The 25390-nt window shown below is 43.2% G+C and overlaps 6 protein-coding genes across 8 annotated transcripts; 5 read left to right on the top strand and 1 right to left on the bottom strand.

The window, feature by feature from the left end:
- The first annotated feature begins 2575 nt into the window (after window positions 1–2575).
- LOC115754170 (chaperonin 60 subunit beta 4, chloroplastic) lies at window positions 2576–7466 on the top strand. Of its 2 annotated transcripts, XM_030693140.2 has the most exons (14): window positions 2576–2838; window positions 2990–3115; window positions 3545–3682; window positions 3908–4003; window positions 4185–4427; window positions 4498–4732; window positions 4840–5009; window positions 5317–5394; window positions 5495–5566; window positions 5649–5753; window positions 6057–6149; window positions 6283–6375; window positions 6793–6931; window positions 7027–7466. In XM_030693140.2, exons 1-14 carry the CDS (start codon window positions 2683–2685, stop codon window positions 7059–7061), a joined length of 1779 nt encoding a protein of 592 aa, XP_030549000.2. In that variant the 5' UTR covers window positions 2576–2682; the 3' UTR covers window positions 7062–7466. The 2 variants fall into 2 exon arrangements, with proteins under 2 accessions (XP_030549000.2, XP_030548994.2); XM_030693134.2 differs by having other exon boundaries at window positions 2678–3115.
- Window positions 7467–7662: 196 nt separating this feature from the next.
- Window positions 7663–8777, top strand: LOC115753679. The gene is made up of 2 exons (XM_030692402.2): window positions 7663–8255; window positions 8460–8777. The coding sequence occupies exon 1, from the start codon at window positions 8091–8093 to the stop codon at window positions 8247–8249; it is 159 nt and encodes a 52-aa protein (XP_030548262.1). The 5' UTR covers window positions 7663–8090; the 3' UTR covers window positions 8250–8255; window positions 8460–8777.
- Window positions 8778–9818: 1041 nt separating this feature from the next.
- Window positions 9819–15400, top strand: LOC115754954 (ASC1-like protein). Of its 2 annotated transcripts, XM_030694154.2 has the most exons (7): window positions 9820–10282; window positions 11469–11698; window positions 11772–11927; window positions 12934–13119; window positions 14019–14203; window positions 14574–14644; window positions 14960–15400. In XM_030694154.2, exons 1-6 carry the CDS (start codon window positions 10145–10147, stop codon window positions 14603–14605), a joined length of 927 nt encoding a protein of 308 aa, XP_030550014.1. In that variant the 5' UTR covers window positions 9820–10144; the 3' UTR covers window positions 14606–14644; window positions 14960–15400. The 2 variants fall into 2 exon arrangements, with proteins under 2 accessions (XP_048134748.1, XP_030550014.1); XM_048278791.1 differs by lacking the exon at window positions 14960–15400 and having other exon boundaries at window positions 9819–10282; window positions 14574–14646.
- Window positions 15401–16071: 671 nt separating this feature from the next.
- LOC115754934 (peroxidase 11-like) lies at window positions 16072–17778 on the top strand. Its single transcript, XM_030694131.2, has 4 exons — window positions 16072–16371; window positions 16540–16731; window positions 16880–17045; window positions 17202–17778. Exons 1-4 carry the CDS (start codon window positions 16075–16077, stop codon window positions 17624–17626), a joined length of 1080 nt encoding a protein of 359 aa, XP_030549991.2. The 5' UTR covers window positions 16072–16074; the 3' UTR covers window positions 17627–17778.
- A 2514-nt stretch (window positions 17779–20292) lies between these two features.
- On the top strand, window positions 20293–21924 carry LOC115754943 (peroxidase 11-like). Its single transcript, XM_030694142.2, has 4 exons — window positions 20293–20567; window positions 20730–20921; window positions 21081–21246; window positions 21397–21924. Exons 1-4 carry the CDS (start codon window positions 20331–20333, stop codon window positions 21819–21821), a joined length of 1020 nt encoding a protein of 339 aa, XP_030550002.1. The 5' UTR covers window positions 20293–20330; the 3' UTR covers window positions 21822–21924.
- Window positions 21925–22086: 162 nt separating this feature from the next.
- On the bottom strand, window positions 22087–25294 carry LOC115754917 (protein STRICTOSIDINE SYNTHASE-LIKE 10-like). Its single transcript, XM_030694105.1, has 3 exons — window positions 25009–25294; window positions 23920–24189; window positions 22087–22775 (listed from the first exon to the last, which is right to left on the bottom strand). The coding sequence occupies exons 1-3, from the start codon at window positions 25290–25292 to the stop codon at window positions 22193–22195; spliced, it is 1137 nt and encodes a 378-aa protein (XP_030549965.1). The 5' UTR covers window positions 25293–25294; the 3' UTR covers window positions 22087–22192.
- Window positions 25295–25390: the final 96 nt, after the last annotated feature.

A 25390-nucleotide genomic window follows, 5' to 3' on the forward strand; every position in this document is an offset into this window, starting at 1 on the left:
TGGAGGGTCTTCCCACCCTCCTGTTTGGGATCTAGACAGCTTGTGGCCAGCGACTTGTCCAGGTTCATAATCGCCCTCTTGTTTGCCGTAGTAGACCCAAGTGATCAAGATGACAATCTCCTGGTTGGCGGGATCGAATCCGGTGGCACAGAACCGCTTGAACAAATCCTCCGTATACTGGAACCAAGTGCGCAAAGGTTGGGAACTCTCTAGGATAGGTAATGGAGAGGATCTTGCAAGTAAGAGTGGTCGGGTTGAATAACGTTGTGTGGTGGTTGTTATCGTCGCCGTCGATGTCATGGTGGTGGTTGAGATAGTAGAAGATCAGGCGCTCCACGCTCTGGGTACACTCATTTTCGCACAATCTATCAAAGGAGCGCACCCAATAGGTTTGGCCAGCTACATCCAACAAGGCAAGGTAATAGTAGTCAGAACCGTAGTATTCGCCGTCCGCCAGATTTTTATCCAGAAATTCGTTGTCGAAACGGAAGCATTCGCCATTCTCAAAAATTTCGCCGACCTCGAAAGGGAGGAGGAAAGCGGATGCGAGGTATAAAGCAAAGCTTTGAACCCCTAGTGAACTCTGCGCCGTCGATGTGGGAGGCGCGCCAGAAATGACCGAGGCGATCGAGCGGCATTTTGAGAAGAATTCTAGAGAAAAGGATGCTATCATCCAAGGGGAAAGTATTTCCTCTCCGGCCATGGTGAAACAATGCAGCCTTCGGTAGCACCTTAGTCAAGGGATCAGCCACAGCTTTGCTGGCCAATAATGTACATCCTTTTCTTGGCGGACGTCCCAAGTACACTACTTAGTGTTGCTAAACTTAGGTTGTGTTTCTTCGTCGCAGCACTGTTTGCAAGTCATGAACATGGGCAATAGCGAACGGTCGCTGCTCCAAGAATACGATTTCAATTGTCCATATCGGCTCGCTGGGATCGGCACAGCTAAAAGAAGTTGAATTTATTTCAGATGGAGATTTCCGTTAGAAAAGTTCACGTAGCTTGTTCAATATGTACTGAGATTATCGAGCAGCTTTATCGTCGATACATGTAGCGACAAGACGTAGTAGCCTTTTGTTTATCCATGAATCTTTACGCATTTTTATATTGACTAATCGCGTACATGTCCAAATCAAAGCGCAACGCAACTAAGCAGCTCTCCGAGCCGACTCCAATTTTGTGTGAATGTCCAAAGCTACAACGAGGGGGCATCCTCGCGGCTGGGACGGACGAGTTGTTCGACAACATGATCGTGTATACCGCAAATAAGATTGAGGCTGGTGGAGACGAGAACTTGACCGTGTCAATTCCATCTAGGGACACTTTAATCTTACTCTTCTCCTTCTCAACTGCCCTAGCTTCCCCAACCCCATCCTCACATTCCCTGGCCACCAATTTCTTAATCGCCCTGCGTCCTCTTACCCAGCTTCCCCATTTCTTGATTCCCCTTGCCTTGCTTGGTCGTGACCGAGCAAGAAGAGAACTTGGAAGACTCAAAGTCTGCAGGCCCTGGCTGCGAGCCTCTGGCCGGCAAGGTCGCCATCCTTCGCCGAGGGGCTTGCCGATGCCCCACCAATGGTGGGGCAGCAGCCACAGGCCGAGAGCTCCACTCCCGCCTTCGTGTGTGTGTGTGTGTTTTTTTTTTTTTGTGAATTCTTAAAAAACAGAAAAGGAAAAAAAAATTAAACAAATAGAAATGATAAAAATGCCCTTGAGACTATATCTTTTTTTTAGACTTCATAGCAACTTCAGGCCCTTATTCGAAATAATATTAACTTCAAGCTCTTGTTTGAGAAAATAAGAGTACTTCGGACTCTTATTATGAATAAGGTGCACTTTATGCTCTTATTGAAGAAAATCAAAATATTTCAGGTTCTTATTTGAAATTTTCTATTAATGTGATTCATTAATTGCTCTGATGGCCCCGTTTCATGCGCTTAGAATTAGTCCCATTCACGTTTGGCTAAGTGTTTTATGAATGGATGGTCTTCTACTAGTCAAGGGCAGTTTTGTTTCTTCTTCTCATAGGCAAGATGATGAGGAGGATAAGGGAAGGATTCAGACTCATCGGTATGAGAAATTACTAAACCACACTGCTATACGTGCTAAAATGAATTTATCAAGTGGAACTTGCCATGTTCAACGAGCCAAATTTAATACAGCTTAAATGATGTGCTCACGTAATAATTTCTCGGGTGAGTACACATTATATTCGAAGGAGGAGGGGGTAACATATACCGCCGCGGACATGATTTTCTGAAGCTCATTAAAACTCCGTCTACTTATTCCATAATCGAATTATTTCCAACATTTCATATTGATTAAAACTCAAAGGCCGAATTTTGCTACTTGTTTTGTTTTGAAGTTATCTCGGATGTATTTTGATTGCAGATAAATTGTGATATTTTTCTTTTGTATCATGAGGAGGTGAATGACATGAAATATTACTTTTGACAAAACAAGAAAGAATTGCTGCTTAAAATCGGCAACAAAGGATTGGCCTACCTCATATCGTTGGAATACCGCCAAAATCAGTTGGATATTTTTGCCTTTGGAATATCTCTCTCTCTCTCTCTCTCTCTCTCTCTCTGCGCCTATCTTATCCTGGTAATAGTCTGATGAGCACTTAATCGCACGCCGTTCCTTTGATCTTTTTGCACCAATCTGAACCGAATCAAGACCATGGCGCGTTCCCCGACACCAATCTCTGCACTCTCCTTCAATACCCGGAGTCCTCCGAACTTGCCATCCTCGTACACAAGCCCAGCATCGACTCCCAAAGCCGCTGCCAAAGAGCTCTACTTCAACCGAGATGGTTCCGCCACCAAGAGACTCCTGGTTCGGACTCTCAACTCTTGAAATTTCATTCAACACACCCCGAAATCGAGAAAACCCATTTCCTTTTCTCCTCCTCTTTTCGCCTTGTCTGAGCCCACAATGCGTGATTAGCTTTGAAGTTCTTTCTTTTATTCCCCTCTTTTGGGTGCAGGCTGGCGTCAACTTGGTGGCAGAGCTGGTGGGGTTGACATTGGGACCGAGAGGACGGAATGTGATCTTGCAGAACAAGTATGGGCCTCCCAAGATTGTCAATGATGGCGAGACTGTTCTCAAAGAGGTATTGCCTTGTTCTACCTGTTGCTTGTCTTCCTCATGTTTGCTTTGAATCCTGTTTTGTTTTGGCAATTGTCAGACTCCGCGCATGATGTTGTCTTAATTCGACCGTGCGTTGGGATCGGTTCGATCCTGTGTGCTTATTGGTGCCTTCAAATAAATCGAGGGAAAAAAATTCTTGCTTCTTCTAACGGAGGATGAATGTGCAAGAAAAGTCACTGGTGTGGCGGTGCTTAAAGGGATTTCTTAGGAGTTAGTTGACAGATGTTATAAATTAATTGATCAGACTCGTGTTTTCATAGTTCAACTTTGATAAATTTAGCTTCACTGGTGGTACGGTTCCTTGTGTGGTGATGGATCACGCGATTTGTAGAAGCTTTCAATTGTGTTTGGATGCTTATAGGATTATCCCTGATGTGATATGAAAATGTAGATAGAGTTGGAGGATCCTCTGGAGAATGTCGGGGTGAAATTGGTGAGGCAAGCTGGCGCAAGAACAAATGAACTTGCTGGTGATGGGTCCACTACCTCCGTGGTTCTTGCTCATGGCCTGATCTCCGAGGGTGTGAAGGTATGTTTCATCCATTCTTTTGGATAGCCTATTGACTCCCTTTTGCTTGGAGAGAAACATACCTTTCATCAGTGGCCAATTATCTTTGGATGGCCCATGCTTTTCTCCTCTCATTTTAGATCTTTTAGTGAACTCTTTGACTCGATCAAGCCTCACTAATTGGGACTCATGCAAATTCTCGTTGCATTGCACCAACTTCTTCGATTTAACTTTAAACTCGCAAAGGTTGTTGCAGCTGGCGTTAATCCTGTTCAAGTTTCTCGTGGGATTGTAAAGACTGCAAAGGCCCTTGTCACAGAGCTGAAGAAGATGTCCAGAGAGGTAATAGATTTTTTTCTCCTTCTCCGAGTTATTATCAGAGTTAGCCAACGTAATACAGTAAATGATGACATACAGCGAAGGCTTTGAGCAGGGAGTGATGATAAATCTTGCAAACTAGCTGAAGAGTTTGCATAATCTTGGTGCTTACTTCTCATGAAGTACAGAAATGTCCACGATACAGGTCGAGGACGATGAACTCGTACATGTTGCTGCAGTTAGCGCGGGGAATGATCATGTGGTGGGAAGCATGATAGCTGACGCACTTCGGCAAGTGGGTCGGAGAGGCGTTGTCACAATAGAGAAGGGGAAGTGTCGCCAAAGCAGCCTACAAATCGTTGAAGGCATGCAATTTGACCGTGGATATCTGTCTTCTTACTTTGTGAACGACAGAAAGAAGATGACAGTGGAATTTCACAATTGCAAGGTAGAAATCTATAATTTTACCTCCATCTGTTATTTGGTTGAATGATAAGGGGTACGGATTTTCTTTACAGTTACTTTTGGTTGACAAGAAAATCACAAACCCGAAGGACATGTTTAAGATTATGGATAGTGCTGTTAAAGAGAAGTATCCAATCCTCGTAGTCGCGGAAGGTATTGAGCAGGAAGCTCTGGCTCCTCTAATAAGGAACAAGCTCAGAGGCGTGCTGAAGGTAGCAGCTATTAAGGCTCCTGCATTTGGTGAACGCAAGAGCCATTGCTTAGATGATATTGCCATATTAACAGGAGGTACCATATCCCGCATCATACTAAAATCTTCAGTCTCATTGCGTGTTGTACTTCAGAGCTCAGACTAATTCTTTCACTTTTGAATGTTTCCTTTACTCGTCTTACAGGCACTGTCATCAGAGACGATGTGGGGTTGACTCTGGAAAAAGCCACAAAGGAAGTACTGGGAACAGCTGCGAAGGTTGTGATAACCAAAAATTCAACATTGATAGTTACAGATGGAAGCACAAGAAAGGCTGTTGAGGAGAGAGTTTCTCAAATCCGAGGCCTTGTCAAGGTGCTTCTCCGTCCTAACAAGAATAATTAGCTGATGACTTTTGCTTCTTTGCATATTTTTTTCCTCGACACAGAGAAATTCATTGCAAAAATCTGGGGTAAAAAATCATTATATGTGAAATAGAACTCGGCGTTCAGCTCAGACTAGAAAATATTGAACTTTGAGGTTAAATTTGGGCGAAATATTACAAGATGATGACAGCCCACAGTCATGCATTTTCTAGTGACTTAACACTTTTGACATGGCCCTAACTCCTAATAGTAGCTACTCTGATACACCTAATGCGTTACCTTTTTTCTTTTGGCAGAACACTGATGAAAATTTTCAACAGAAGATACTGTATGAAAGAATAGCAAGGTTATCGGGAGGAATTGCTATTCTTCAAGTAATTTGAGTATATCTCCTTGTTGGCTTCTTGGTTTAATATAAATTCTGAGACCACTAACTTCCATTCAAACTGATGAATTATATGGGTTATATTAAAGGTGGGAGCTCAAACGCAAGTGGAGTTGAAGGATAAACAGCTGAGAGTTGAAGATGCCTTGAATGCAACGAAGGTATATAATCATATCCTTAGATCTCTGACCAACTCCAGTTTTCTAGTACCAATGTCACAGCCAGTAAATTAGCGTATTGCAGGCAGCAATTGAGGAAGGTGTTGTAGTTGGTGGTGGCTGTAGTCTTTTGAGACTGTCTACAAAGGTTGATTGCATCAAAGAATATCTAGATAATGAAGAGCAGAAGGTAAGTTTTTTCTTAGATATCTAATTGAATACCTGTATTTGTATAAAAGGATAACGTGATACTTTAAGAGGATTTTTGGACAATAAATGTCCTATGAAGATCATATTGATGCTCTACACGTGTTCTTTATTCCTTATTGTCCAAAAAAATATAATAAAGAGAACCAGTCGCTCAAAATGAAATGAACAATAGTGTTCACTATCCAAGTAAAATAAGATCCCTTCTTCTTTCCAGATTTTTTTTCTCCTTACAATTATTCAAACTAAACATCTTAACTTGTTTAGCCTGTAAACTTAAATGCAGATAGGAGCAGAGATTTTCAAGAAAGCTCTAAGCTACCCTGCAAGGCAGATAGCCAAGAATGCTGGTGTCAATGGAAGTGTGGTAGTGGAGAAGGTACTTCCTTAGAGATGCATCATTTTGTTACCAGTATTTTAATTGCAAATCATGCCTTCTAGTGCTTTGTCAACTAATTTTGCTTGACGTTGTGTTTTGACCACAATTCTCCACACGGTCCGCATTTTTGCAGGTCCTATCGAGTAACATCATGAACTACGGATATAATGCTGCAAGGTACTGCTATGAGGATTTACTGGCAGCTGGAATAATGGATCCGACGAAGGTACATAATCTTATAGATGTAACTTGTGTGCAAAGCATGATCTCTCCAGTTTTAAGCAAGGCTGATCAGCAAGTGATATGTAGGAGGTTAAATTGTAGTAGCTTGAGGTGTTAAATGTTGAATTGGCTGACTACCAGAAAAGTTATTCTTCAATCTGCCTGAGTATCAGGACACTCTTGACACTGATTTGATACTATTGATATTGAACTCAGAAGAAGTGTTTGTAGACAATCCTGAAGCAAATGGTTGGAAACAGTTTTCCTTCTTTAAATGAAAATATTCCCTCACAGCTAGATATAGCTGATGCATGTGCCCTTTGGCATTCTACTCTGTATCCAAATATACACGTAATATTCGTCTTGCTTATTTTGCTTAGGTTTGATTAGGCTTATGGTTCAAAGTGTAAATGACATGCAGGTGGTAAGATGTTCTTTGGAGCACGCGGCATCTGTGGCAACAACTTTTCTAAGCTCCGATGCAGTTGTCGTCGACATTAAGGAAGTAGAGCTGCCTGTACGGATGCCGATGCCGATAAGAAAGCCTCTTAGAAAGCCAGGTAATGTTTCTTTTTCTCTGTCTTCACCTGATCGTTCACACAAATATAATCACTTTCTGCTATGATTCACTGGATACTAGTTTATCATTCTGCAGGTATTCCCCAAGCAGGCATGCCACTTATTGTGTAGAGATAAAAGCCGTTCCGGACTCGGATTACTCGTAAATGCTCGAAGTACCGCACCTCTAAAAGGAGATGCCCGTTTTCCTTGTAGCACTTCAGTGGCTGTAACATACTAGACTTACTAGTCATACAACTGCTCTTGGTTTTGCTCGAGTTAGAAGCTAACACAGGAAACTTGTCAACAAAAATTTGTATCTACAGCGGAACAGATATCAATGGAGAGATGGTCAGTACACGGCTTCTTACCTCGGAAGAGAGTGATCAAATGCCTACATATAACTGGAAGCATAGATGTCAACTTCAAACACTACTTTTACGGGGTCAGAATTCATCTGTTGGGACCATCTCGACTCTTTTCAATGGAAGCTCGCTCTCATCTCACAATTTACACGAATAAACACTTGCTTACAAGCACATTCTATGCGCTGCTAAAGTTCGGAAAGAAGAAACTGGGGTAGATAAAGGCTTGATGAAGTACTCAGATTCATTCACAATCTCCGTTCTTTTGCCTCACAGCATGCCTGTCTGCGGTCCTTACATCTGTTGGCATTGGAGCAATGCTGTGATTATTCTGAATGGACATAGTAATCTGTTGGAGGGTTCATGGGACACTGATGTATCATGACCATTTGTTTTTGTGGGTCCTATGTAGGATCCAGATCGATCTAACGGTTGTCATGCACTACGCCGACATGAGCCCTTTGCACCCAATAATTACTATCATAAAACCAGATGTGCCGACAATGCCAAGACAATTCTGCTATTATCTCTGCGAGCCTTCTTTCGTCTGCTTTAAAGTTTGCGCCTTTCCTTATCTTCTGCTGTTCTTTTGGATACTCTGTTCTTCCTCGAGCTTATCATGTATGGACATGACAGTAACGCCACAACACACCGCACTAGAAAAAGCTCGAGAACCGTGTCCCCGGAATGAAGTATCCTTAAGAAAGAAACAAGCTTCCTGTATGACTTTTAAGACACAGATTCGTGTAGTTGAGAGAGATTCCACAAAAAACTTGAGCAGAGCAGCAAAAGGAAAATGCTGGGCTTGAGACGGATGATGGGGTTCAGCGTGAGAGGCGCTTTGGATGTGATCGTCGCCGGGGTTTCTCTGGTGATCGGGTTAGGGTTCTGGGTTCTCGTCACCTCCATTCTCTGCTCTGTTGCTTTCATTCGATGCGCCAAGCTTCCTTCTTGATCAATGGTACGTCATGATCCAACTCTCCACTCTATTCTTCCTCAGCTTGGCTTGCGTTTCAAAGCAACTTACGTTTATCCCTTTCCAGGGTCTCTGTCTTTGATTGGGATATGAACTTGGTAAAGATTTTCTTGGTCACGTATCTTACTAATTTCGTGTTTTTATTCTCGTTTCTCTTTTTCTGGTCCACCGGCTATACGCTTGGAGAAGAGCTGTCATAAGTCGCGGGATTAGCGTCCCGGGTATGTCATCGGCTCGTGCCGGCAGCCTACTTCGATCCAAGCCCAGAGGGATTACTTCGGAGCTCGTACTTGTGAGATGATCGATATGCCGGGTGGTCTGAGATTGCCGGGAGGTCCAAAATTTAGGATCATGCTATGATTTGTGCATTTTCTGCAGAAGGATAATCAGATTTTGGATTGATGTTTATATTAAAGAGGAGAGAGCAGTGTGCATGTATGATCTTTCCATTAAGCGCTGAAGCTAGCTAGATGCATTTAAGTTTTACAGGTTTGGAACTTGAAAAAAGCCTAAAAAGTCCGTAACTTTCTTCTAACTATCATGGCTCGGCGCAGTGCGGTTCATCGATTCGGATCGAATGCTTAATTTCAATCAGAACTACTACATTTGACGTGGCGGCCTTCCTAACATCGAATGATGTGATGTCACAGGCGAATCGGGCATTTTCAGTGCTTGAGGAGTCTAGCTTGTTCTCTCTCACTGCATAGAAGTCATGCGTGTCGCTCGACAAAACTTAGATTTCGCAGACCACGGAAATTCAAATCGAATGATCTAGTAATGTTGCGGCCGAGGTTCGCCCTCCCCTCAAAGGGGCGAGGCGGGACCTTCTTCTGCTTACGAACAGGAAGGAGCAAGTGGAGAAGAAATGAGTAACCATCTCACCCTTCCTCTGCCCCGTTTTCTAAACACCCCAGAAGTTCTCTCCGCCATGGTTGCAGGAACTGCAAGGAGAGAGACAGAGGAAGTACATTCAACCGAAACATAAGCTCCAATGTATCTTCTTCTGTTTTTTGGGTCTGAGCTCCAATGTACTTCAAAGCGTCCACCCTGATTAACTAATCAACCACTGACATAATATAAAAATAAAAATTATAATGTAATACATCAGGGACAACATTGTCACTCTGCGTTAAGAATCCACCTTAAAACATTGAAGAAACATCAAGCACGTCACGGGACATTAAATATGAGTCGCTTATTAAGTGTTCTTTGTAATTCATAACATCATTTAATATGTTTAATATTGCCTATTTTTTTTTAAGTTTGCTTCAGTATCGATTTATCTTTCGTGTAAAAAATCTACTCGTGATTACATAATTTTCTTAATTTTTTACGTAACGAAAGTACGGTGAGTTACAAATTTCTCGAGAGAAAGAATATCGATAAGGTTTTCATGCAACTCATGTTTGATTATTTTCCAAAGCCATGCATGTAAATTCTTCACGAAACGACTTAAATTTACGCTTTTTCCCCGAAACTAGAAAATCGAACGACCTTATTTTTCCCGAAAGGAGAGGGGAGAGAGAGAGAGAGAAGCAGAGTTCATCGTGGCAGTATTGTAGCGTCGGCACGGCGTTGACCAAATAAAAAGCGTTTTCCCTGCTCTTCTTCTACGTCTTATTTTTTCTGTTCTTGCCTCTTGGACGCACAATTATATATAATTCCATTCCAGGTCGACATCGATCTCGAACTCATCCACTCGTTCTTGAGCCTATCGAGGATCCGGGTCCTCTCAGTTCCAGGAGGCATCCCCACTGCGTGCGTCTGTTCGACGAACCTCCCACGGTGCAGCATCGCTCGCTATGATCGTCTTGTTCCACTTCCAGAATCAGGAGCTTGGAATCTGGTCGTGAGTAATTTGTTCGAGAAAAGTCATGGGGTTGATCCAAGAAGCTCTGTCCGTGGAATGGGAGCGAGAATCTTATCCGGAGTACGCGGATTTCGCTCTCCTCCCTCTCTTCGCCCTCTTCTTCCCTTCCGTCCGGTTCGTCCTCGACCGATTCGTGTTCGAGGTATCGCATGTCGCTGCACCGTGCCGTGATTTGGCTTCTTCATCGATGCCTCCTTCTCTTTTTTGTGAATGGGGATCTTCCCTTCCTTTTCTGAGCTGATTAGTGGTCGGACTCCCTTCGCTGTTTCGGTAGTAACTGTGTCCGTGAGTTAGTTGATTTTCTATTTAGCTGGAAAGGTGCAGAGAGAGATGTCGTCTTATGATGCTTGCAATAGTCTGATGGTGTTTGTCCAATGGGACAAGAGAGAGAAGTGTCGTGTCGATTACTATGAGATGTGCAGTTGCATGGATGCTCTAATGGTGTGGTATTGCAGAAGCTAGATTGCAAAGTTTGGGACTGTGTATTAGATGCTTGTTTGCCATTTACAATTCCTCGGGAAAATGTTCTCCTTGGTGCTATTGCGAAATTTCCGAGCATTTTACGGCACTGAAAGTGGAGAATTTGTCTTGTAAAAGTCTGACATCTCTTGCAAAAAAATGGGAAATAAAATGCGATCATGAGCTCTATGGTCTCATGGATTGGGAAATGATCAATTGAAGGTCTTTATGAATCTCAAATGTATGTGGCATTCATGTAACTTATGCATGTCTCCAGCCGATTACTTACGTATTCCCTATTCAGAATTCCAGAAATGTACTTTGTTAGTTCTGGATTATGTTTTAGCAGCTGGTTGTGTGAGTATGTTTGCACTCAATCAACTTGCAAGAACTTTCTTCTTTAATCTCTTCTGTCATCCCTTTTACCCGTGAGATGAATATACTGCAAGGAAGTACTACCATTAAATCTGGGAAGCTTCAGTCATCTTCTTTTCTTTTTCTTTTTTCATAATACAAGAAACTTAGAATTATGTGTCATCTGTAAGATATCTATTTTGCTCCCTTTCTACATGGATGCTGCATCCTTTTTGTCACCACCATTTGCTCTTCTGTCATCCCTTTCATCCGTGAGGTGAATATACTGCAAGGAAGTACTACCATTAAATCTGGGAAGCTTCAGTCATCTTCTTTTCTTTTTTATTTTTTCATAATACAAGAAACTTAGAATTATGTGTCATCTGTAAGATATCTGTTATGCTCCCTTTCTACGTGGATGGTGCATCCTTTCTGTCACCACCATTTGCTCTTGATATATACTTCTTTGGGGTTTCTCCTTGAATTCCTCATAACGTCTGCATCCAACTTTGCAGAAAGCAGGCAGAAGGTTAATCTTTGGAAAGGGGTATCAGAGAATGGATCTTGAGACAGATGACAGAAAGAGGAGGATAAGGAAATTCAAAGAATCAGCATGGAAATGTATTTACTATCTTTCAGCTGAAGTGTTGGCTCTCTTTGTCACTTATGATGAGCCTTGGTTCTCTAATACGATGAACTTTTGGGTAGGACCAGGAAACCAGGCTTGGCCTGACCAGAAAATTAAGTGAGATTCTGAACATCATGTCTGGCTGTTTCATTTCATGAAGGCAATTTCCTGACTGGTTTTTGCACCTCAGGTTCAAACTGAAGGGATTGTACATGTATGTAGCTGGATTTTATGCATATTCCATATTTGCTTTGATCTTTTGGGAAACAAGGCGATCTGACTTTGGGGTGTCAATGAGTCATCATGTAGCAACTCTCACTCTTATAGTGTTGTCTTACATATTAAGGTAACTTTCTACTTATTTCCGGATTCCTTTTCTTCTCTTAATAGTTATTCTAGTATATGTTACCACTATAGAGTGCAAAGTCGTATAGTACCTTGAATATTCACTATTAGCGAGTTTTATGTCCAAATGAGGTAACAAAAATAAATTAACCAAGAAGGCCTCTACAGTAGACTTGAACAAACAAGCAAACAAAAGATGAAAAATGGAACTTGATAAATTGAGAGAGATCTTTCAACAAAATTCAGGATGGAAATTCCGGAATAAAGCACACTATATATGCTTCCAATTAGTTTGAAGGTGCCTTTTTGTCTGGGAAAGGTGTGCTCAGGGTCCTTACGAGAATCGCTGTTCAAGATGTCTAATTAATAGTTCCATATCAAACTTTGGCATAACTGGACCTGGGAAACCAATCGTATGTTCAATATTTTCTTTTAAGCAACTTCAGCATTTTCCCCGGAAAGCTTTTTCCTTTTTTGTGATGTATTTTGTCTTAATTGCATGTATGCGGATTGAATGTATAAAGTTCTACAAGATCTGGCTGTTCACCTTCATTCACTATCTTCAATAAGCAAAATCAAAATTTTTCTAAAAGTGTTATGAGGAAAGCTAATGACAATGTAGCCGCTTTACTATCCTTCACAGTGAACCCTAGGAATTATAAACAGTGAACCTAGGCATTATAAACAGTAATTCATAGGATCAGATCCTTAAGAGTTGAGTAGGGAATGCTAGAAACTTCAGTCTGCATTTATCAGCCGTTTCATCTGTTTGTGTGTGCTTTTTTGTCTTAATTAATTTGGATGCGTAAGACAATGGTAAGGTCGCAACAGTGCATTATTCCATCGGTCGGATTTGTTTGTGTTTGCTATCCCTTCGTTGTTAATCTAGATGCATAAGATAATTTTAGCGGCCTAGCATGATCAGTGGAGAATTTTTTCTGAAGATTAGGTGTAAATGGTCTCCTAAAACACTTATTGTTATGTTCTCCTTTAATCTTTACTGGCAGGTTTGCTCGAGTTGGGTCAGTTGTTTTGGCTCTTCATGACGCCAGTGATGTCTTTTTGGAGGTAGGGAAGATGTCCAAATACGGTGGTGCTGAGAACTTAGCAAGCTTCTCTTTTGTACTCTTTGTCTTGTCTTGGATAATATTGCGCCTCATTTACTACCCTTTCTGGATCCTTTGGAGTACAAGGTGAGTCTCAGTTCCAAGATGGCTTGTACATGGATTTGGCAGATTCTTTCTGAAATTGTGGTTTTAAAAACCTGTTTTCAAAATGAAAAGAAAACCAATTCTGGGTTATCTCTTGGTGCAAATTTTGTTTGGCTGCTTGCTAGAACAGATTTGGGACATGACTAAAAGTCTGTGTCCGGAATTCCTAATGTTCGCTCCACATAGTACATAAGAAAATGCGAGCTTCACCAAATGATTGCTCTTGAAACCTACATGTTCAACTGCAAATCTAGGACAAAGTATGTTTGCATCGTGGATATGCCTATGTAAGTCCATATAGACAAAAGGTGGTAGGGAAATTTGTCCAGAAATCATTCTGGCTGTTGGCACGTACACATGCACCTGGGGGAGAGAGAGAGAGAGACTGGTTGTAAGAGTTTGTGTTTTTCTCAGTCATAAGCCAGAGCAGATACCCCACGTTTCTTTCTGGTTCATAAGAAACAAACCTTTCAGAAAAACAAAGTCTTTCTAGTTGCCTAAAACTGGTTTTTGCTGATGCCAAAGCTCCACTCTCAAACGAGCTTCCAAAAGACGCCAACTTTTATTTCTCCCAATGAAGCACTTCCATTTTAGTAAACTTTTGGCTCAGTCCCAGGTTTCATAAATTCTGCCAATAAGTTTTGCAATTGAATAAGTAAAGAGTCCAGAGCTTCTTACAGAAAAATCATCCTTCATGACTCTTCTTGCTAGTTTGTGAGCAAAGAGTCTGTGATTTTCACCCTTGTTTTATAATAGTTATTTTCTCATATTCTTAATACTGTTGTTCATGGAGTTCTTATTTCCTTTTTTTTTCTAATAATTTTGTGGACAAGTAGTTGCTGTCCATTCTTTGACCCTGAATATCCTTATTCTTCATGCAGCTATGAGGCTCTTCTTACATTGGACAAGGAAAAACACCGAGTAGATGGACCGCTCTACTACTATATTTTCAACTCTCTGTTGTACTGCTTGCTTGTCCTTCATATATATTGGTGGGTCTTGATGTATAGAATGCTCGTTAAGCAAATTCAAGCAAGAGGGAAAGTCAGTGATGACGTTAGATCTGGTGAGTATATCATTAGTTTCCCAGATATCAGTCTTTGATACCTGCAATCATCATGTGAAGACAAGAATTCTGTAAAGTGTACCCTGCCATGGATTCTTGATGGTAGTCAAGGAGGCTAAAACATTTTCCACTTCTTCTTCCCTCACTTCGTCCTATTAACTTGCATGGCACTTCTGTAAACTTGACCTGATCAACATTTTACTCAGTGGATGGACCTTTTTTCCTTTGAAACATGAAAAGAAAACCGTAACTGAAACAAAAAGGAGGCAATTAGATAATGTGCTTTGTCCACTCTGTCATTCGTGTTATGATGTACACCAGACTTTTCTAATTAGTCATTGTGTTTATGAATTATTTTCCCCATACACAGATTCTGAAGGTGAAGATGATCATGAAGATTGAGCAGCGAGAGAAAATTTATGGAGATACTGCCACAAGGAGGTAAAAAGAGATTTTGAAAATTTACCTGGACATTTAGGCTGCTTAAAAGCTTTTGTTTCTTATTTTGCTTTAAACCACCCAGAACAGGAAGCACCTTTTAAAGGGAAGGCTGCATGAATAATTTGTTCTCGACAAGACACGCGTGAATAGAAAACTTCCCTACTGTTTAATTGTTCTACTGTAGTCAAACAGCTCAAAAAAATAGCCCGAGCATGTTGCCTTCTGCATATCTCCTACATTAAGCATTAGTGAATATTCTAAACCGAGCCTTTTACTTTTGGCATTCAGCCTGATAGATCGCTTTTCGTCGTGCAGGCTGTGATGTACTAAAATGTACATTGCTGAGAGGTTGCTGCACTACTGTTCTTTCGAAGCTAATACCCAATTGCTGGGATTTGTCTGTCATTCAATCATGTGTTACAGTAATTAGAAGATGTGATGATTAGGTGGACATGGTGGTTATTATGAGACTTTGGCATTATGATTCGGTACCTTGATTAGATCACCATCTCATATGGAATTGTTCGTGGAACTCTCCCGGAAGCACATCCTCGGAATGGGCAGGTCTTTGAATGGCTGGGTGTCTGAAAGTGTTAGAACTCAGATATGATTCTTATTCTCCCGAGAAACATGTTACTTATGAACATTGGGGTGTTACTAGATTTTGGTTAGAGAAGATGTAGTTCTTCTGGAAGATAAGATGACTGTGTTTTGGTTGCTTGTGTACAATAAGAAAGCCAATTTGTTTCGTATAAACTTGCTGTTTCCCCTAAAATAGAAAAGATCATTCATGCATAGCATAGTTCGAGGAGAGCCTTTCCAAATTAGTTAATCATCTTAATCCGCACTCGTTGCTAATGGATAGAGGTGATTATCAGGTAGGCTCGGGCCAAGGCAGGCTTGAAAGTCAGGCTTAATGTACTGCCGAAGCATGCCCGTTATGCAAAATTTATTTAGTACTTTCCAGGCTCGGCCGAAGATGGGCGGGCCTGTTCTTGTAAGAGCATTGTCGAAACCCGCCCGTTTACGTCTCGGCGCCTCGGCGGGCTTGGGCGGCCACCTACCCTTGATCAACCCTGCTAATAAATTTGTTGCTTAAGAGACTTACACATGTTTTGTGAACCAAAACGTGAGAAACTCTGTTCAACACGAGAAGCTAAAACAATTTTCTCCACTAATGGCAGCTGTAATGCGTTTGGTTTGGTGACTTGCCCAAATCTAAAACATTAAAACTCTTGAGCCACAGCCACATGTGCACGTCTCTCTCTCTCTCTCTCTCAAGAAGAAGAAGAAGAAGTCTTGGTAATTTTAGTCTGATGTTACCCACCAAACGGAACAGCATTGGTTGCATCCCCTCTTGACTTTTTGAGAAAACTTCACGCAAAATATTCAAGCAGCCATGCAGGAACTCAAGTGGACCTTCTCCATGTATGCTCGTGTATATGTATCTGCACAGTTCCAGGAAGTGCATGTCAGCCAAAGAACCAAAAATGGCAGCTTCGATTCATCTGAGAGTCCTCGCGATGCAGTTCTTGGGCGCGATCGCCTTCGTTTCTGGTGTTATCCAGTCTGGCGCAAGCGACCCTCCGCTGACGCTTGATTATTATGCATCTTCGTGCCCGACCGTGTTCGACGTCACCCACAAAGAAATGGAATGTGCAGTGCTTTCAGATCCGCGCAACGCTGCGTTAGTAGTCCGGCTGCACTTTCATGACTGCTTCGTTCAGGTGCATTGTCTATATCGTGATTCTATGCAACTTTCCATTCTCTCGCCGTTAAACTGAACATGGTACTTGGGAATGAAGCGTTTGGCAGTGGTGACATTAATCATGAAGCATAGATCAAACTGCAAAGGGAGAATTGTTTCCTTATCTTTTGGTTGCGATTTTTACCAGGGATGCGACGGTTCGGTTCTGCTAGACGATACTATCACTCTGCAAGGAGAGAAGACAGCGTCCCCCAGTATAAACTCTCTACAAGGTTTTGAAATCATCGATAGGATCAAGAACAAGGTTGAATCCGACTGCCCCGGAATCGTCTCGTGTGCTGATATATTGACGATTGCTGCTAGGGATGCTGTCATTCTGGTAGATAGATTGTCCTGTCTCTCTGAAGTCCTCATTTCCTCAGTCAGATAATGTTCTGAATCATAACCTATGTGGTTGTACTTCTTAACCAAGGAGGAATATCAGAACATCAATGTCATTAATATCGATTGTGTTTCGTACTTTATAGGTGGGCGGACCGTATTGGGATGTTCAGGTGGGGAGGAAGGACTCAAGAAGTGCAAGCTACGAGCTCGCAAACACCGACATACCAACCGCGAACGAAGGTCTCGTTTCCATCATTTCCAAGTTCCTTAACCTCGGCCTCTCTGTCACCGACACCATTGCGCTTTCTGGTAATTATTTAAGTTCCTATTCCTCTTAAGCGGTTGATCAAATTACTCACCCAAGGTGAGCTCATTGCCACAGAGAAAAGAGCGCAATGATTCAGGCCTGTATATGGTAAATTAACGTCAGATTTTCCTTAATTGTGTGCACATACGAATCGCTAGGGGCTCACACAATCGGCATGGCACGCTGTGAGAACTACCGCGCGAGAATATACGGGGACTACGAATCGACATCGGGTGGTAGTCCGTCATCCGAAGCGCGCCTCAGCAAATTGAAGTCCACGTGCCCCGCAGCAGGAGGGGGAGAGGACAACATTGCACCGATGGACTACGAGACGCCCAATGTTTTCGACAACTCCTACTACCATCTGCTCCTGAACGGAGAGGGATTACTCAACTCTGATCAGGAACTGTACTCGAGTGTATTGGCCATCCAGACCAAGAAGCTTGCAGAACAGTACGCGCACGACATGGCGGCTTTCTTTCAGCAGTTCTCCGAGTCCATGGTGAAGATGGGGAACATCACGAATTCGGACAGCTTCGTCAATGGAGAAGTGAGGAAGAATTGCAGATTTATCAATACATGATCATTGGAAAAACTTCAGGGCAAACCTATCATAATGTGCAATAAAGAAGTGTACCTACCTGCCTGGTAGCTGAATTTCTACGCCGTATGAGCTTTTGTACATCTTTGTCTGTAATGAGCAAAGAGTTGCTCCCGATTATGGACTTCTTCTTACACAAATCCTCTTCATAATTATGGGAAAACATAGCAGAAATCGAGATTATTTTGATGTAGTTAATCCGTTACGACGTGGCCGAAGTTTTTTTTTTTTTTTTTTAATAGCTCATGCAACCAATTGAAGGAAGAAACATTTAAGGTCTGGAAATTGCGGTGCACTAATGCATGACATACATCCTTGATTTTAAGGCCACGTAAAGTGTGAAACAAGAATCGAATGTATAGCAAACTTAGAAAAGATGACCGAATTACAGAGAAGACGAAGTTCGCGATGGAAAAGGAAATGTCCACGGTCCATGAACTTCCCGTGCCGAGATGGACCGTAAACCAGGCCATGAACCAGGCAGCCGGGAGTACGGACAGGCATGACCCCTAGCGTTCTGAAACACTCCAAGCTCATCCTAGCCCCTAGGGGCGGCCGAAGTAATGATCTAACCTTTCCTAGAGAATCCTATAAAATGAGGGACGTGAAAGTCTCACGAGGGACAATCTAGGTAAGACAAAACATAGGAATCCAAACATGCAAGACAAGACATGCAAAACAAAGGAGGAAAAGGCAAGGGTTCGGAAAACAAGGGGTCTCTCACATGAGTATATAAAGGGGTGCGCTGGCCTTGTTTGTAATGACCCAACAATAGTAGTACATTATCTCCCTACTTTCTTTCTCTTCGGTTCGAGTGAGCCAGTGAATGATCAATCCCGGGGAAGGCTTGGCTTAGGCGATCGATCGATCCAAAGAGCCAAAGTCGTTGCCCGGTCTCGATCCAAAGCATCAGCCCATGACACATGCATGCGAGAATGTCGTGCAAGGAACAAAATTAGGGTTTTGGTGGAGATGAAAGGCATGCCTGGGCGGCGTAGGAGGCACGGAAAACTCCCTCCACCCGAGGCCAGACCCTTCCATACATTTTCACATTCTTTTTCTTCTGGTACACTTCAAGAATCAGTGACAAGGAACGTTGCTTTTCTAGTTGATGACTCAAACTTTTGAGGATGCGTACAATGCAGCAACTGTGATGGAAATTCTAGTCTGTTTGGAGTGGGATAAGTGTCAAAAAAGTCCTAAACCTATTGCATTAGTGCCAATTCAGTCCTAAATCTTTTTTTGGTATCAATTCAGTCCTAAACCTTTTGCATTTGTGCCAATTAAGTCCTAAACTTTTTATTGGTGCGAATTTAGTCCTAAACCTTCTATATTGTTGCCAATTCAATCCTAAATCTTTTATATTTATACCAATTGAGTTAATTCAGCAATTTTGATCGAAAATCGCTGACATAGACATCGATTATCCTACATGGCACTGCTAGCGCTAACTTGGACATTTTTTAATGTTATTTTAATATTTTAAATAATTTTTTAAGCATTTTTTTGGTTTTTTTCAAAATTATTTTTAAAAATTATTTAAATTATCAAAAAAATATTTAAAAAATCCACATTAGTGCCAACCGTGCCACGTAGGATAATTGGCGTCCATGCCGGTGGTTTCCAATCAAAATTGACCGAATTGACTCAATTAGCATAAATGCAAAATTTTTAGGACTAAATCGGCATTATTGTAAAAGGTTTAGGACCGAATTGGCACTAATAAAAGGTTTAGGACTTAAATGGCACCAATACAAAAGGTTTATGACTGAATTGGCACCAAAAAAAGGTTTAAGACTGAATTGACACTAATGCAATAGATTTAAGACTTTTTTGACACTTTTCCTATTTGGAATAAAGGTTGGTTGTTCAATAAATCCCACGCTGAAGAGCTGCTTAAATCAATTAGTTATCTCAACCCATACCAGCTACTATTGAATAGAGTCGATCATCAGATTGGGGTCGGGTCAGGCCAGGTCGAGCCCTAACGTTGGGGCTTAATATGTCGCCGGAGCCTGCCCATCACATAAAATTCATGCAGCAACTTTCGGGCCCGCCAGATGTGCGCGGGTCGGGCCTTCTCATATAAGAGCATTCTCCAAGCCCGCCCATTTACCTCTCTGGTCTAGGCGGGGCTTGGGCGGCCATCCCGCCGGTAGAGAACACTTTTCAGGCTTGACCTGGCCGGAGCCTGACCATCCCACAAAATTCATGCAGCAACTTTCGGGCCAACAAGTATGGGCTGGTCGGGCCTTCTCATGTAAGAGCATTCCCCAAGCCCGCCCATTTACCTCTCGGGTCTAGGCGGGCTAGGGTGGCCACCCCGCCCGCAGAAAACTCTGTACAAAACAAGAAGGCTAAAACGATTACACTGATAGCAGCTATAATCGCGATTGGTTTGGTGACTTCCCAAAGCTAAAACAATTACAAACATGTGCACGTCTCTCCCTCTTATCTCTCACAGAAGTCACAACACTTAAAAGTAATTTAGTCTCGGTATTACCCACCAAACAGAACAACATTAGTTGCATCCCCTCTTGACTATAAGGAAACTTCATGCAAGAATCCTCGATCAGCCATGCAAGAACTGAAGTTGTACTTGTCTACGTTTGTACTTCTCTCCTCCGTTCGTTCCTTTATAAATTGCACACAGTTTCAGGAAATGATGTGAGGCAAAGAACCAAGAATGGCAGCTCCGATTCGTCCGAGAATCCCCGCGACTCAGTTCTTGGCCGCGATCGCCTTCGTTTCTGCTATACTACGTTCCGGCGCAAGTGACCCTCCGCTGACACTTGATCACTATGCATCCTCATGCCCGACAGTATTTGAAAACATCCGCAAAGAAATGGAACGCGAGGTGCTCTCGGATCCGCGCAGCGCTGCTTTAGTAGTCCGCCTACACTTTCATGACTGCTTCGTTCAGGTGCTTCGCGAATGTCGTAATTCTATGCAATTTTCCATTCCGTCATAGTTAAATTGAACATGTACTTTGGAATGAAGGCCATGTGTTAGTAGTGACAAACATCATGAAGACAGCTTCCCCAAATGTTTGTTTCTAAATGTTTTGGTTGCGATGTTTTATTAGGGATGCGACGGCTCGGTTCTGTTGGACGATACAGTCATGCTACAAGGGGAGAAGACGGCTTCCCCAAATATAAACTCTCTAAAAGGTTTCGAAATCATCGATAGGATCAAGAGCAAGATTGAATCCGACTGCCCCAGAATTGTCTCATGCGCTGATATATTGACCATTGCTGCTAGAGATGCTGTCATTCTGGTATAGATTAGATTGTCTCCTCTCTCTAATTCTCTGAATTCCTCATTTACATGTCAAATGATGTTCTGAATTATAACCTCTGTAGTTCTTACTTGCTTACCAAGGAGAAATTTCAGAAAATCAATGTGATTAGTGTCGATCCTCTTTCGTACTTCCTAGGTCGGCGGACCATATTGGGATGTTCCGGTGGGGAGGAAGGACTCGAGAAGTGCAAGCTACGAGCTTGCAAACACCAACATACCTACGCCGAATCAAGGTCTCATTTCCGTCATTTCCAAGTTCCTTTACCTCGGCCTCTCTATCACCGACACCGTTGCGCTTTCCGGTAAGTATTAAGTTCCTACTCCTCTTAAGTGATTGATCAATTTACTCACCCAAGGTGAGCTTATTGCCACAGAAGAAAGCGCACTGATTAAGACGTGTATATAGTAAATTGCACGAGATTTTCCCTAACTATATGCGCATTCGAAACTAGGAGCTCACACAATCGGCATGGCACGCTGCGAGAACTTCCGTGCGAGAATATATGGGGACTACGAATTGACATCAGGCGGCAGTCCATTATCTGAGGTGCACCTCAGCAAATTAAAGTCCGCATGCCCGGCTGCCGGAGGGGGAGAGGACAACATCGAGCCGTTGGACTATGCAACGCCCTACACATTCGACAACTCCTACTACCATTTGCTCCTGAACGGAGAGGGATTGCTGAACTCTGACCAGGAACTGTATTCCAGTATATTGGCCATTCAGACCAAGAAGCTTGTGGAACAGTATGCTTTTGACACGGGGGCTTTCTTTCGGCAGTTCTCCGATTCCATGGTAAAGATGGGAAACCTCACGAATCCGGATAGCTTTCTCCAAGGAGAAGTGAGGAAGAATTGCAGACTCATCAATGCATGATCGATATGATGTCCAGACTTGTTCGATTTCTTAGTTTCTGTTGGTTATCTTGTAGGAGTCGGCCACAGGCAATCTAATTATGATTACCGAATTCATTCGGAAGTCAGAAACTCCTCTTGTAACGGAGACGTGGATTTGTCTCCCCACAGCCATTAGTAATGGTGTGCCTGTTCCCAAATATTGTGTGCGATTATTATGAAGTTAAGATTGACAAGCATGACGCATACAGAACAGTCTGAGATGTCGCCTTGCGCCGAGCTGCAGAAAGGCGAAAAAATTGTAGGACTACATTGAACGATACAGAACCAGAACATTGAACACTCACACTTGTTTGGCCAAACCAGAAAAGGAATCAACGCCCAACAGAAGCCTTAATACGCCTTGAACTTACCCACATAAGGCATCGTCACAGACCCGATCCACAGTGTGCCCGCGAACTCTTCGACCTCGCTCACCGCCTCGAACGTCCTCCCAAACCCCCCGTCCAGCACTTCCACAACTCTCCCTTGTTCGCTGAATTTGATTGCCACAGGGTCTTTGGTGAACCAAGGAATCTCATTGCCATCACGATCACCGTGAGCTCGGCCCCGCACTGATGAGCCCCGATGAGGACCCTCCTCCGTCTTGGGAAAAACCAGTCCTCTTCCACTGTTGAGGGCAACCCAGAACTCGCCCTTGTCGTTCCTCTTGATGTTGTCCGGGTACCTTGAGAGCTGAGGGTAGAAAACCTGCGCAGGAGTCGCATGGCGTCCTGTCCCTGAGGGCGAGAGAGGGATCCTAAGCAGCTGGAGGTTGCCAGTTTCGGCCACCACAAGGAAAGAGCCGTCCTTGCTTAGGGCCAGTCCGTTGGGGAAGGACAGCCCGTTGAGCAGGACCGTCACTCTCTTCGTGCGGGGGTCGTACTTGAGTACTCTCCCTGTCTTGTCTCCATTCTCTATGGACAACATGTAGTTCCTGATTACGATCATGCACAAACCCAGATGAGCCATTCATGCGAAGGGTTTCCTTTATCAAGTTCAGACGTCATTGCTTCCAAAAATGGAGCCTCAATCATCACAATGACAAACTCATTCATAGAAACACATGAACGGGTCTTAATTTAGGCACGTTGGACATTAACGTGAACTCATTTTTGTATGGCCGGGCGAGTGCAAGTAACGGTATATGTAGAAGCCATCAGCGTGAGTTTCGAGTCACTTCATTATCAGAGCATTTCCCTAGTTCGAAGGATTTTCTCATCGCAAAAAGGACGTAAATGACACATGTATAGACATACATGAGAACTTATATAAGAGACAGAGTCATGCTAGCATGACAGTATGATATGATGGTGGAATGTTAGGCATAAGATTAGAGATGAATTATGAACTTCCGCCATGATTGCTAAATATTTTTTTGTCATCCATAACACTTGCGTTTGAGGTTACACCGTTATTCTGTTATACCATGAGCTTCTCAAATCCGTAAGTGATAGAACTAGCTGGGCTCTTTAACGAGGAGCGTAGAGATTTCCCCACTTAGGCAATTATCGGAGAACATGGCATGGGGCAGCAACCCGCGCGCGAGCTGCAACTCCAAAGAGTAAAGAGATGCTGACAAATGTGGTTGCAACTCAGAATGCAGGGGCCATTTCCTATCTGTCGTAGCGCAAGTTGCAAGTCCAAAGAGTAAAGAGACGCTGACAAATGTGGTCGCAACTCAGAATGCAGCGGACAATTCCTGTCTGTCGTTCATGTCAATGTCGCCCCAAAAGAGATGGCCCGTAATCTTAGAAACTACACATATTCTCCCTCGTGGCTGCACTTTAATCTTGCACCGTGAGATCTTAGAAACTAATCTTTGCAAAGTTGCCGGTCAAAATGATAGATCCACGGACTTAGCCTAGACACCCGATACAGATTCGATTTTCCCATATCATTGTCGCCAGTCGAGTAGCGTCGTGCCGGATCTACCCATTTGGGGTTTTCAAACTCCGCCTCTATTGCGATCCACAAGATTAACCAAATAGGTATGTCGGGGATTCTGAGTTTAGATTCAGAAAATAGGAGCGGACACAAAAGGGCCTAATCATGTTGAGAAATGAATATGATGAATGTACCTTCTTTGGTAGAAAATGGAGCTGTCCGTGAAGTAAACGGCCCCCGTCCGAGCGTCAATGTCGAGCGCGTTGGTGAGGTTGAACCGGACCCCGCCGCCGGAAGTCGCGAGCTGCTCCGCGACACCGCCGCGTGGCCCGACCTTCAGGAGGCCGTAATAGGCGTCCGCCACATAGAGATCGCATGTCGCGCCGTTGAACTTGAGCCCCAGCGGCCTGCCACATATCTGCTCCTTGTTAGGGTCCTTCGAGCCATCGCACAATTTCCTGTCCCTGATGACGAACGAGAGGAACTTGTCTCAGATTGTCACCATCATGCCTTCGAGATCGTCCATGATCTTATACTCATCTTTCACTCACATAGGAATGTGGGAAGAAAATGCCACGATATGAAACTTATATCAGTATAATTTAGCAGTTAGTTATGGACACACACATCTGGAATTGCCAACTATATCTCAGAAAATAGAGAATATTTGCAGATGAACAGCTTTCGGACATCCTCGACATTGACCTCGACTCGAACCGGACAGATCGCCGTGACTATTTGCGTTCGTCGTCGTCGGAAAACTTCAGGACATGTCCATCATGACGTGCATTAGATAGAGTACCTAAAAACTGCAGAAAGAAGACGAGAAGGAAGAAGAAGAAGTGTACCTACCCTCTCGGTAACTGAAGTTCTACCCAGTATGAGACTTTGGTAAACGTCACATGCGTGACAAGTAAAAGAGTTTTAATCCATGAATTTGAACTTTTTACCAATAAAACAGAAATTGAGATCATTAAGTACAATCCCTCCACGCTCGGAGGCGCTCTCTCTCTCTCTCTCTCTCTCTCTCTCTCTCTCTCTCTAGAATTTTCCTTCTATTTATTTACTTCACAAGAAACAGTTCAACGACATATTCCATCGGTTTTAAGCTCTCGTAAGACGTCGAACCGAAATCCGGATGCATGTATGGTGGGAGAAGATGAAGCTCATGAAGGGAAAGGACGTGCCTAAAGCACCATGCCAGCATGCAAGAACGTTGTGCATGGAGCTAAAATTTAGGGTTTGCTTTTGTTTCCCCGGAGATGGAAAGACTTAAGACATGCCTGTGCGCAGTGGGCACGGAGAACTCCCTCCACCTGCGGCGTGGCCCTTCCCACTTGAGGATCCTCCCGTCCGAGACGCCGACGTACGGGCCTCGCCCTCTGCAGTCGAAGGCGACGCTCTCGGGCCCGGTGGCCTCCGCGAGAGCCAGCTGGTGGTACTTGCTCCCGACCCGGCCCATGGACACCATCTCAAACGGCGAAACCAGACCAAGGGAGGCGACGAACAACACGGAGAAGATCAAGAGAGGGAGAGAGAGAGGAGTGCGTTTGAGGAGTGGGCTCATGGTGTGTGGTCTCTCTTTTGCGAGGATACTTTGCTGTCGAGATATATTCATGATGGGGATTCAGACGCTCTTCTCTGATTTATAAGCTCCCTCCAACT

The sequence above is a fragment of the Rhodamnia argentea genome, chromosome 5 (genome assembly GCF_020921035.1).
Source record: "Rhodamnia argentea isolate NSW1041297 chromosome 5, ASM2092103v1, whole genome shotgun sequence".
Lineage (NCBI taxonomy): Eukaryota > Viridiplantae > Streptophyta > Magnoliopsida > Myrtales > Myrtaceae > Rhodamnia > Rhodamnia argentea.